This window comes from Sinohyriopsis cumingii, chromosome 11 (assembly GCF_028554795.1).
Source record: "Sinohyriopsis cumingii isolate HCF-2022 chromosome 11, ASM2855479v2, whole genome shotgun sequence".
Classification (NCBI taxonomy): Eukaryota; Metazoa; Mollusca; class Bivalvia; order Unionida; family Unionidae; genus Sinohyriopsis; species Sinohyriopsis cumingii.
Window position 1 is genome coordinate 34,828,171 of NC_142971.1, and position 13,616 is coordinate 34,841,786.

General features: G+C 37.8%; 1 protein-coding gene across 1 annotated transcript in view; it reads right to left on the bottom strand.

The window, feature by feature from the left end:
* LOC149787906 (phospholipid-transporting ATPase ABCA3-like) overlaps positions 1 to 13,616 on the bottom strand; it is a 99,580-nt gene that overhangs the window by 18,693 nt on the left and 67,271 nt on the right. The window contains exons 15-17 of the mRNA XM_089974152.1: positions 10,288 to 10,515; positions 9,363 to 9,676; positions 223 to 420 (exon numbers count right to left, since the gene is read on the bottom strand). Coding sequence (XP_089830278.1) covers positions 223 to 420; positions 9,363 to 9,676; positions 10,288 to 10,515 — 740 coding nt within the window. The remainder of the gene's footprint in view (positions 1 to 222; positions 421 to 9,362; positions 9,677 to 10,287; positions 10,516 to 13,616) is intronic.

Genomic DNA, 13,616 nt, shown 5'->3' on the forward strand with positions numbered 1-13,616 from the left:
TGGCATAATGGCATAATATCTTATTCTAATCCATTGCATGATATAATATCCAATTCTAACCAACTGCATGGTACAATATCCAATTCTAATCCATTGCATGACATAATATCCTATTCTAATCCATTGCATGGCATTATATCCAATTCTAATCCATTGCATGACATAATATCCTATTCAAATCCATTGCATGGCGTAATATCATAGTGTTATACCAAGCCTTACCATTTTTATATCCGACTTAACAGAGAATGACCTAAGGTAGGCCTGTCCAGAGGTGATACTCTCATCTCCTGTCAGCATTTTAAATGTGGTTGTTTTTCCAGCTCCATTCTGACCTAGCAGTCCAAAACACTCTCCCACTGGCACACCAATGCTGATGTTATTCACAGCACGCAAAGGACCATAGTATTTGCTGACATTCTGATAAAAACAAGAAAACAAATATTAATTTGATTATATCTGAAAAGGTCTCAGTAGCGAGCTCCTCAATTAACCCTTATGTTCAAACTCGCAAACAGAAGTGACTGGAATTTGATTAATGATCAGAACCCTTGAAAGGGTATGTGGTAAGTACAGTCGTAAAACCAATCTTGTCCAGCTCTTATGTATTTGGACTCCTTGTCCTGCAGCCTAAAGACTTTGATCATCTTAGCATCATGACAACCTGATCTGACTTCATTATTGGTCTGCTTAATGGTGAGGTAAACTTGACTGACTCATAGCTCTCCGTGAATGTCTTTCTGATATATAAACTAAAATGCAACTCTTTCAAGGAAAAGAAAATCTAAATAGATGACACAAATGAAATTTTGTTTGGAAAGCTCACAATAAGAACAAAAAAAGATAAAGGCCACTGGGCAATTTTACTCCTCACCTAAATATCCCTTTCAAAAAATAAAATGTGTTACATGTTGATAAACTAGGCAATGGTTATTATCCTTGAAATCACATAAGGAATGTACATACAAAATTTTATAAAGTTTCAGGTTTTACAATACATTTACTGGAAATATCCTGCTCACAAACTGATTTTCTTTCCAAAGCACCAGATACTGTGACCTTGAAAATTATGACAATATCATCAGAACCTAATGAGATCTTGGGAACCTCATAAACACACCACAAATGGGCAAATTTGCTTAAATATTTCTGAAGATACCTTGCCAACAAACTTAGCATGACAGAATGATCGATGCAATGTGACTGAAAGATACCTTGCCAACAAACTTAGCATGACAGATTGATCGATGCAATGTGACTGAAAATTCCGTCAAGGTCATGTAGCCTATTCTGGTCTTGGAACCTTACAAGGCAATTACATCAGATTAGATTCCTGGAGACTGGACTATTTTTCTTGGAATAAAATATTGCCTTTTGACCTGAAACTGGTGTAAGATCACAATAATCTAATCAAGTCTTGTGATTCTCTCAAGGCACCTACAAACCCTTGAAAGTCCTTTTGTGTTTATGAGTTCCATAGAAAATATATTTATAGACTCAGTGTTACAGATAAAAGGCACAAATCAATGTGTCTCCTATCTCTCATGGAGAGAGGGAGGGGAAAATATAACACTAAACTAGTTTATCAGTTTTTCACACTCAGCTGATAACATGAATTATATCTCACTGAAGACAGATTTTTAATGGGGTGAAGTAAACTTCTACTGAACATATAATCTGGTATAATTGGACAAGAGTGAAATAATTCCAATATGCACAATGATTCTGAATCATGTATATGGCAACCAAGTTAAATAATATCGTACCTTTCAGACTTTCGCTATTGAAGAGCACTTACATCTCTTTCATGATATGATTTGTTGTGTCTGCTGGTATTATTATGAATATCTATACTGCATGCTTAATTCCTGTCTATGATTGACGGTAATGCCTAATTAATGCATGATTCTAAGAAGTAAACAAGATCTTTACTTGGATCCGAGTTCAAGACCTCTGTTTTCCTCCAAGAAATTCTATTGTGTCTTAGGTCAAGCGAAATAAATATATATGGGATTTGGGAAACAATTATTCATTCCTATATTAAGATCAGTCTGTGGATTCATTTTTAGTTGTGTTCAGGTATAATCTAAAAGGAATTATTTACTTAAAATATTCATTGAAATTAAAGTGCTCATTGACTTTTTTCAAAAAAGGATCTGCTATTGAACACTCCATATCAATATGATTTTCTGTTCAGGATTAGTAACAATAACAATCATAAACAGCCTTCTGGTGAAAACCCCATGCAAATATGACCATCCATTCAGGTTACTATACTGGATTTCCAAGTGGGACTATTTTCAGTTAGTACCAATTAGACCATAGGATCAATGTGTATCAAATTTAATGGCGGTCCTCTGATTAGACCATAGGATCAATGTGTATCAAATTTAATGGCGGTCCTCTGATTAGACCATAGGATCAATGTGTATCAAATTTAATGGCGGTCCTCTGATTAGACCATAGGATCAATGTGTATCAAATTTAATGGCGGTCCTCTGATTAGACCATAGGATCAATATGTATCAAATTTAATGGCGGTCCTCTGATTAGACCATAGGATCAATATGTATCAAATTTAATGGCGGTCCTCTGATTAGACCATAGGATCAATATGTATCAAATTTAATGGCGGTCCTCTGATTAGACCATAGGATCAATGTGTATCAAATTTAATGGCGGTCCTCTGATTAGACCATAGGATCAATGTGTATCAAATTTAATGGCGGTCCTCTGATTAGACCATAGGATCAATATGTATCAAATTTAATGGCGGTCCTCTGATTAGTTTAGGAGTAGTAGCAATAATAAAACTTGAGCTAACAGAAGGCTGAAAAACAGATCATCGCATAAGCTCTTCTGGTCTGACGATAAGACCTAAAAGACGAAATTCAGAAATATGATCTATTTTATTATTTTCATTTTTGTTCATCAGCAACAAACTGCCAGGAATTTATAAACACCCCCCCATAAATAGTTTCTAAGTCATAAGTGTGACATAAAATTCATTTTGAGAGAAACGAAGAGAGTGAGAGAGAGAGTTTTTTATACATGGAATGATGTTTTATATATATATATATATATATATATATATATATATATATATATAAAATACATTAAACTATATAATCTGAATGACATTATATATACATTTGAATCATGACACCCAAGTTTTTCTTTGTTCAAACTGTTCCCAAATCAGCATAAAATATATGATGGCGGGATAATCTGATTTTAATAATATGTAATACTTACCAGCTATTACTGCACTGCTTTCCTTTCTGGGACTTGTCGTCCCTTGTCCCAAAGCATACGATTTTTCCTCTAATTAGAACTGGAAGGTTATAGAACTGAAAAACCAAGATCCTATTCTGACTCCCGAGTTACAGACCAAAATGGGAATACTATCCTTTTTGACTTGGACCTAGAGTACACATCAGACACTGGGGTGAGAGGAGGGAACTTGGCAATAGTAGCAGGAAAGTATTACATAATTAAAATTAATTTCATTTTAATAGCAGTAATATAATACCTGCTACTATGGCATTGCTCAATTTACCATTTTGGACAGAAGCTGATGGCCTCAAAAAATCTAATATAAAACTATTGTACTTACCTTTAAGGCATGTTACCTACTGAAAGCTGGTAGAAGGTTGAGCCTCTAGTTGTGCCATTACTATTGGCCCCTACTCTCCATATGACTTCACTCCTATGTGCCTCTTGTTGTGCCATTACTATTGGCCCCTACTCTGCATATGACTTCACTCAGATGTGCCTCTTGTTGTGCCATTACTATTGGCTCCTACTCTCCATATGACTTCACTCCTATGTGCCTCTTGTTGTGCCATTACTATTGGCCCCTACTCTCCATATGACTTCACTCTGATGAGCCTCTTGTGCCATTACTATTGGCCCCTACTCTCCATATGATTTCACTCTGATGAGCCTCTTGATGTGCCATTACTATTGGCCCCTACTCTCCATATGACTTCACTCTGATGTGCCTCTTGTTGTGCCATTACTATTGGCCCCTACTCTCCATATGACTTCACTCTGATAAGCCTCTTGTTGTGCTATTACTATTGGCCCCTACTCTCCATATGAATTCACTCTGATGTGCCTCTTGTTGTGCCATTACTATTGGCCCCAACTCTCCATATGACTTCACTCTGATGAGCCTCTTGTTGTGCCATTACTATTAGCCCCTACTCTCCATATGACTTCACTCTGACGTGCCTCTTGTTGTGCCATTATTATTGGCCCCTACTCTCCATATGACTTCACTCTGATGTGCCAAAGATCAAAGGTAAATGAGAAAGTAGTGGTGAGGGATTGACAAGCTCTTTTCATAGTGATGACAATACATCTGGAAACAGTGGATGCTGAAATATCCGAGAAACCCTTAACTGGTAGAATGTGCTTCTGACCCATCCTTCTCCATAACTTGGCAAAAAGAGTCTATCTTAGTCATCCCCAGCACAGATGTTAATTAGTCTGTGGATCTCAAAAGCGGACTAAGGGTAGCTCAACCAGAAATCAAAGCTGGCAAGGAAGAGAAACAGACTCATAATTACTACAGAACTCTAAATAACCTATTTCCTGAGACAAGACAAAATTAGGTCTTGAAAATACACAAAGAATGCACACAAGATTCCACATAGGCAACAGTGAGTGGATAATGGTCTCTGAAGTTCAAAATACTTGATGAGATGAGAAAGATGAGGGTCCAACACAATGGCAGGTCACTTTGAGAGCTTGGGAGGGGGCTGCCTTATAGCCCTTAATAGGGAAAACCAAACATTCTCTGCCTCAAAATGATTTGTGATTCATGATTTAGACTTTTAACATAGCTTTAACAATTTTTCAGAGATATTGCTATGATGTCTGCAGTGTGGCAGTTTATAGTGATGTCTAGCACAAGGGCATCATGCTGCAGACATGTACCATGATGTCCCACCCAGTCACATTATTCCAACACCGGGCCGACCAGTCCTTACACTGACCTCTTAATGCTGAGTGCCAAGTAAGGCAGCTGTTAGTACCTCAAAATGAAAAAGCAGAAAATCTAAAACTATGCTCAAAGGTGAACCGCTAGGATTTATGTGTTTCCTACTTCACAAATCACAGAAGAGTCTCCAAACTGCATTGTAGTTTTTGGGAAGTGGATCATCTCTTCACATGAACAGTGCAGTTGGCAACCATGCTAAAAAACTGGTCCTGACATTTTGATTGCTTACAGTGAGTCAAGTGAAGATCAAGAATCTGAGGGCAGTTGTGGAGTAGAGACTCCTGGATGCAACAGTAGGTTCCTCAACTGTGGAAATTGCCTGGGCTCATCTACCAACAAGCTGAATTGGTTGTTGAGCCACAACCTTTGGGGCCAAAGGATGACTATTAGGATTAGCCGAGCAGTGGAGATCCTGACTGGTGGAGCACCTGTAGAATCATTCTGAAAGGTGAGCAATCATTCCCACTTTAGACTGAAGGCATCCACTGCCAAGGCCATCTGATCGGGGACTGGAGACATAAATGAGGAGCTTGTTGTTCAGTCTCATCACAAACAAATACACCAAGCGTCTCTCCCAGATTTGGACACATGACTCTGCTACCAACTGTTGCAAAGACCAGTGAGGACTACATGACCCCCTCAACAAAGACTGTCTATCATGATATAGTCCTACTGCACACACTATGCTAGATTCTGAGAGTGATCTTCAAGGCTGTCCATGGAAGGAGGTTCCAGACTTCCACACAAAGAGAAGAAGAAGTATGTGCATCTCCTTGCTGCCTGAGGTATGATAGTACTGATGTGTTGCCTGAGGTGACTATCATGCAATGATTCCTTATGAGGCTGATACCAACCCCACTGGGTTAGAAACACTTCCAACATATCCAAGTTGTTTATATGAACTGCTTCTTCCTGGAACAAAGATTCCTGTAAAACTATGTCCTCTTGTTTGAGGTAAGCACCCTGAAAACTGCATAGCTGCCAACCTTCCAGGCTCACAATTAGTGAAGATAGGGATAAAAAGTCGTGAATTTGGACATGAATTCATGAAAAATACCATGACAATAAGTCCATCCACTCTGACCACTCCGACCGTCAATACTACACTATATCAAGTTTGCAAAATAAAAATAAAACACTACATATATGCAGAAAAAGTTATTTATCAAGACATGATACTGTGGCAGACTTGAACTTCCTCAACTGCTTGATCGTAAATTTGTTTTCTAAACAGTTCCGACTTCTTGCCTGCTGGTTGATCTTGGGGACTAAAATTGCTGACAAATTTTCTGCAGCAAAGGAGGCCCTAAAGTCTGTCTTATTTTTCCTCACTAAAGAAAATACTCTTTCGCTGTCACTGTTGCTGTGAGGAATGCACAGGATCTGCAGCATTTTTGGTTCTTCCACAGGAAAATTTGGAAGCGATTTTCGAGTCCGGGAACATTTGTCAGAACAAATGTTTAGCATGGTCTCTAGCTGATAAAGGTAGACTGTGATTGACAAGAAAACTCACAAATAATGCTTCAGTGTTGGTAGCCTGCAGGTCTTCCGCCAATGGTTTAAAATATTCCAGAGCTGATATCTGCGAATTCTTAATTTTCCCAACTTCTACGTGTTTTCTGCAACCGACATTCTTCCTCACATCGTCTCTGTGATGGCACACTGAGTGCAAAAAGCATGAATGAATATCAATGTTTAATGGCAGAATGCACAGCCAATTTTTGATATATTCCAAATTAAACTTCACTTTTTGAGTAATACATTTCTTTTTCCTTGGTGGTGAAGACATTTTCAAGATCTTACATGCGATGCTGAACAGTAACTCAAATCAGGGTTTTGACGCATGCACGGAGCAAATTTCCGGTTAGGCCCCAGTTTCTCTCAAAAACATTTGTAAAACTACTCTTATACATATAGATTAAAATCGGCTACAATGCTTGCTACTGGGCCAACTGTACTAATCGGCTGTAGGTCTACTAATATCGTGACCAGCAGTACCAGACCGTTTTGGCAACTGCGAATATCACGACAATAGCTTAACGGGAAATCGGTTATTTTATTAAAGATTTAAAATAATTGAGGATTGGAAAATTCGTGAATTTTTGGCTTATGGCGTGAATCCGTGAATCGCTAAAAAGGTCGTGAAATTCACACCAAATTCATGAGGGTTGGCAGCTATGAAACTGATGTACTGGTTTACAGAATGAGTGGGGTTTGGGGTGTGAATTGGGACTATGTTCAGAAACCAGTTTAGTTTGGATTTAGCCAACAACACTGTTGGGGGTGAAAACTGCATCCAAGGGTTTATCAAGCAGATGGATGGTTCTTGTGTGGTCTCAAGTTTGCTAGAAGCAGAAACTGGATAGGATGCAAGTAATGTCTTACTAGAGGAACCAAATCTGCCAAGTTTGGAGTCCTGGGAATGTGAGGTAAAGACGAGCCAATGAAGTTTTGGCCTGGACAGCCATTATGAGGAACAGGATTTGGTTTGGAATTTAGATGGGGTCCATGATAGTAGAGGATGTTCCTGAAGTGAAGCTGGCAGTCATCCTTATGAGTGGATAGGACTCACACATTGCCTATGATGCCAAAACAAGCCACTGAACATAAGGCTAGCTGAGCTCATATGTGGATACTGGGAAGAGGAAGACATGGCAGGAGAGGGTGTGAGTCTCTAGAGTTGACCCCATTCCTCTGAAGACTTCCTTCCTTGCCATTTCTGGTTACAAAAAATTCAGCAAATGATATGTGAAAGGGAGCTGTGAATTAAGGCTGTGTACAAAAACTACTAAAAATGCATCTGCTTGAAAACTCTGGGAGAAGATCCCAAAGGGCAGTAGTCAGAGTAAGCATGCTCTTGGCCTGCTTGCAAACTTAGAGAGAAGATCCCAAAGGGCAGTAGTCAGGGTGAGCATGCGTCTTGGCCTCTTTGAATGGGCCAGGAGCATCTGTAAATAACTGGTGTTATGGGTTCCTCAAATCCTGAGACACCATGGAGGGGATGAAGCCTCCAAACCTTGTCTCCACATCATGACAAGCAGACACTGGAAGGTTCTTGCTGTGTTCTAACAAGATGTCTGACCCTTCCATAGCAGCGTCTCTGCAGAGTTAGAGCAGCTCCTAAAAGAGTGCCAAGGATATAGAAAACTCAATATCTTTCCTATAGCCTCCAGCAACTGCTGAAGTCATACTGAAGACAAAAATTTGCCTTTCAAAAGACTGAAGGTGGCTGCAGAAAATAGTTATGCATGCTAAGTGATTGTGATGAGTGCTTGAACCGTAAACTACAATGCTTATGTTTTTTTCTGGAAATTCAAAGTGTGTTAAACTGGTGAGAAGTCTATAAATAGATGAAGAAAAGGCTAACAAAGCATTGTATGTGTGTGGGGACAGACTAATCTTTCTGCAGCCTGAAAAACTCTAAGCTCCTGGACCATCATGAAATACATGAGCAACATACAGTCAGGATCAACTGTAGCACATAACAAATTCTTCCGTGATAAATAATTACACAGCTATAACAATCGGACTTTACTTTTAAATTGTTCCACATATAATAGATGTGTACCAAAAATGTAAAACGGTTAAAATTGCTGTTAAACGTAACATACACTATATTGCTTAACAGTTCACAGGCCGGCTATGTGTATGTGGTCGACAAGTGTTCTATTTATAGCGAGCTGCACTTTGTCACTATGCTCTATGAGGTAAAGGGTTATAGTGATGTCTAGCACTGGGGCAACATGACGCAGACATGTAGCATGATGTCTCACCCAGTCACATTATCCTGACACCAGGCCAACCAGTCCTAACACTAAGGTCTTAATGCTGAGAGTGTCAAGTGAGGCAGCTGTTAGTACCATTTTTGTAAGTCTTTGGTATGACTTGGCCGGGGATCAAACCCATGACCTCCCGCATCCGAGGCAGATGCTCTAACCACTAGGCCACTGGAACGGTCAGACTGTATCTGAATTGAATTAAATTAAATCTAAAAATATCCATGTGCTTACATTAATGGAAACCCCTACAACAAGACTAGTTTGGTTGTAAAGACCATGGAGAGGGGTGTTTAGAGAATTTTTCTACTGAAATACAAACTTAATGAGTTCAACGCTAATGTTTCTTAATCATTCCAGTAAATACTGAATTCATATGTGAACAATGCATAAATTAAATCTCTTATTTCCTGCAAATGGATTTTCTGAAAATGTGGATACCATATACTGCTTTCCATGTTTCCTGCCCAATTTCATGTTACCCCATCTGAGGCTAGGTCATACAGAATGCTCCGCTTGGGTGACCAGTGAATCAAATTTAAAGATTCTTCCATAAATTGAGACAAACTGCAAATTACCTTAATAATAATTTCATCAGTCTGCATCAGTTGAGCAAGGCTGGTATTGTTAATTCGGTTCCTCTCTGCAATCACGTCACTGTCTTCCCCGTCTTCTCTCAATTTCTGCATATCAACCATGGAACCTACTGCTGCAGTACTGGGTTTGAACATCAAATATTTAAGTCGAGACAGCAGACCAGACTCTATTAGGAACACGATGCCAAAATACACAAATCCCTCCATGGCCATAAAAACAAGGTAGCGGCCAATGCCTGGGCTGTCCCATTTCAGATAATTGGAGTAAAAGGTGAAGCATGTCCCACCACACTTGTCTGTAAAATTGAGCCACAAGCATTTGTTAATACACTATCAGGATGCTCATTTAGAACCCCTATGAGTCAACAAGGAGAGCCCTTCATTATTAGAAATGGGACTCCCTGTTCTTAAGTCCAGAGGAAAAATCCTGATGCTTTAAGCATGTTTATTCCTTTGCTGAATTTATATATTATATTTGAATATAATGTATTACATTTTATTTATGTATAACATTTTATTTATGTATGACATTTTATTTAAGTATTACATTTTATTTATGTATTACATTTTAAGTATAACATTTTATTTATTGTATAACATTTTATTTATGTATTACATTTTATTTAAGTATTACATTTTATTATTACATTTTATTTATGGATCACATTTTTTATATATTTCAAATTAATTATCTTTCTGGATGAGTCAAAATGATGTTGATGCATACATTTGAATCATTATGAATCTCAAAGAAGCAATTCTGTCATGCAATTTACTGCTGGGAAAAAAGAATGGATATTTTGAGTTCTGCAGTAATGAAAACTTAACAATGCTCATTTTGACAGATGAAGAAATATCAGCTGCACTAAAAGTTACTGATTAAATAAAATTGCCATATCAATCTTACCAGGAAAACAGCATGGATTTGACATGTTGGCTATTTTACAGATGGCCTGGTAGTTGTAACTCTCACAGATACTCTCATAACCATAATTGGTGTAGATATCCATCAAGGCCTGGCCCAGGTTAAAGTTAGGAAGGAGAACAGCACAGATCCATTCTAGTGCCTTTCCAACACTCTCTGTACCAAGTTGTGGTATCTTCAGTGTGAATATTGCAAGCAGTGTAACCAAACCTTGTAAAGATAAAGTTAGAAGGACATTAAAACCCATAAAATAACACAGGTCAAATAACTTTTTTACAAGCACCGAGGCTAAAATTTCTAAAAATTATATAAAGCTTTAAAAATTTTGGGGAATGTAAACTTTTATTGATTTTGCATCTGGTAAGAACCTGAATGTAAGGTCTAGCTTGTAAAATCAATGCATACTACACAACCTGAAACAATATAATTATTACATTATGATGTCACTTACATGATGTCATGTTTTACCTACTAGGTGTATCATAAGCCTATGGACTTGAAGAGAGACTGGATGTGAAATAATTTGATTCCCACTTCTAGTTCTTATTAAATAATGAAAAGGAAAAATGTTAGTACAATTTTAATATCAGTTTTGTAATGAAAAGAAAATTATACGGTCAAGAAAATGTATATAAAACCTTGGCAATTTATGATTTGACAGAAATCAGCTGCAGAGTTTCACTCATGGAAACCAAATGGATCTCAATAACTGTGTCATTAGGTAAAGTTCACTAATTAAATATTCTTTATTTGTCTTCAACTGATGCAAATCTGACAAAATGTCAAAAACTCATCTATTATTCTATGGACAATTAGTGACATGGCACTTTATATCATGCTTTGTATTGACTTTTATTTGGTGACATAAGATTAATGCAATAAATGTATATGAACTTATATATTTTTTTGTGTTACTTGGAGCCGTAACTATGTTAAAATCTTTTTTTCTTCAAAATCTTTATTTCTCCAACACAACAGATCACAAACAATCATTTTAACTCATTAACCCCTGGAGGTTTTTGACATTTTCGCCTGAAATGCAAGTAGGAATCACATTTTGTGGGCTATTACTGAATACATCCTAATACATTGACTTCCTAGTATTTTCCATTAAGTTAAACCTAATTCCTAGTTGTTTTAGAATTAGAAACATTGTTTTTCATTGGCTATTTCACACATGAGCAGAAGGGTAAAAGCTGGAGTTCTAATTTTTTTTGCTTAATGGACCCATCATTTTCGTATTGAGACCACTCTTTATTCCAAATGCCCATCTTATTGTACCTTTTGCAAAGGTTCATCAGTCTGTGTGCAATTCAGACCAGTCTGCCTTAGATCTGAGACCAAAAAGTCACAAATCCAGACACAAAATCAGATTCTGACCACAAGTGAATTTTGGGTGGAAAAAAATTGGGTCCATAAATTTAGATTTTTCCCTCTGTATGTGTAAGGCTAGATATGTCTACCTTTCTATAATTACCACCAACTTTAGTGTATCATGCATGACAATGACGCTACAGCGCTCGGCATTACGTACTACCTCCTGCCACATAAACACAGCACCAAGGGTTAATGAATTAACAAGGATTTTGGAATTTGTTTATAAATCATCAAGGAATGGCTAATTTTGTAATTTATGTGCAATGTCAATGCACAAGTGATTAAATATGTAAGGTATTCAAATTTGGTGATGTCATCAAAATGCACCCATTGAAGACTTAATGCATTAGGGGCAGGAGCAAACCAAGCCTGGTCCTGCACTCACAAAACATTATATTGGAGTGAAAATTCGGCTCCAGATTTTGCTTCTTGATTATTTGCAAACTACACTGTAACACACCAGTGGCAATCGAGACTAGAATAATTCAATGATGATAATTTCAACCGTACGGCATTGTGTTGTACTTAAAATTTCTCACAGCTACAAAAGTTTCATATTGGCATACCTTGTCAATCAACCTTGCTGATTGACATACCCTGACAATCAACCTTGCTGACCGACATACCCTGTCAATCAACCTTGCTGACTGACATACCCTGTCAATAACCCTGCTGACTGACATACCCTGTCAATCAACCTTTCTGAGTGGCACACCCTGTCAATCTACCTGAGTGGCATACCCTGCCAATCAAACTTGAGGAGTGGCTTATCCTGTCAATCAATCCTTGTTGACTGACATAACCTGCCAATCAGATCATTATGTCTGCACTGGTTAATTTCTAAAGATAGTGATTTTAACTGTTACCATACAATTATTTGTCAAAAGGACATGGCAATGTATACAATTTCATGTAGTTTGGACTAATAAACATGGTTGGCATATACATTTATCAAAACACTACAAGACTAGTGGGGAGTGGTTAATCAACCAGAAAAGAAAGAAAATGAAAACAAAGCTATGTAAATTGGGAATCATACTGGCTCACCAAGTTACATTGTTACAATGTGACTGGGCATCATGCAGGCTAATCAAGTTACGTTGTTACAATGTGGAATCATGCTGGTTAGTCAATTACACTGTTACAATCTGACTGGGAATCATGCTGGTTAGTTATGTTACATTGCTACAATCTGATTGGAAATCATGCAGCCTAATCAAGTTACATTGTTACAATCTGACTGAAAATCATGCAGGCTACTCAAGTTACGTTGTTACAATCTGACTGGCTAGTCAAGTTACATTGTTACAACCTGAGTGGGAATCATGCAGGCTAGTCAAGTTACATTGTTACAGTCTGAGTGGGAATCATGCAGGCTAGTCAAGTTATAGTGTTTCAATCTGACTGGGAATCATGCAGCCTGGTCAAGTTACAGTGTTGCAATCTGACTTGGAATCAGGCTGGTTAGTCAAGTTAGAGTGTTGCAATCTGACTAAAAATCATGCAGGCTACTCAAGTTACAATGTTACAATCTGACTGGCTAGTCAAGTTACATTATTACAATCTGACAGAATCATGCTGGTTTAAGTCACACTGTTTCAATCTGACTGGGAATCAGGCAGGCTAGTCACATTACATTGTATTGATCTGACTGGGAATCATGCTGGTTAGTCAAGTTACACTGCTACAGTCTGACTGGCTAGTCAAGTTCAATTATTACAGTCTGACTGGGAATCATGCAGGCTAGTCAAGTTACATTGTTTCTTTCATTAGCTTTGAAACTGCCTTCATGGATAGAACAATGTCGTGTCAGCCAATCAGTAAGGTTGATTGACAAGGTGTGCTAATTAGAAGCTTGAGTAGTTGTGGTAAATTAAAGTATAATGAAATGTACTACATCAACAGTATCGTCAAAAGATTGTCTTTAACGTCAT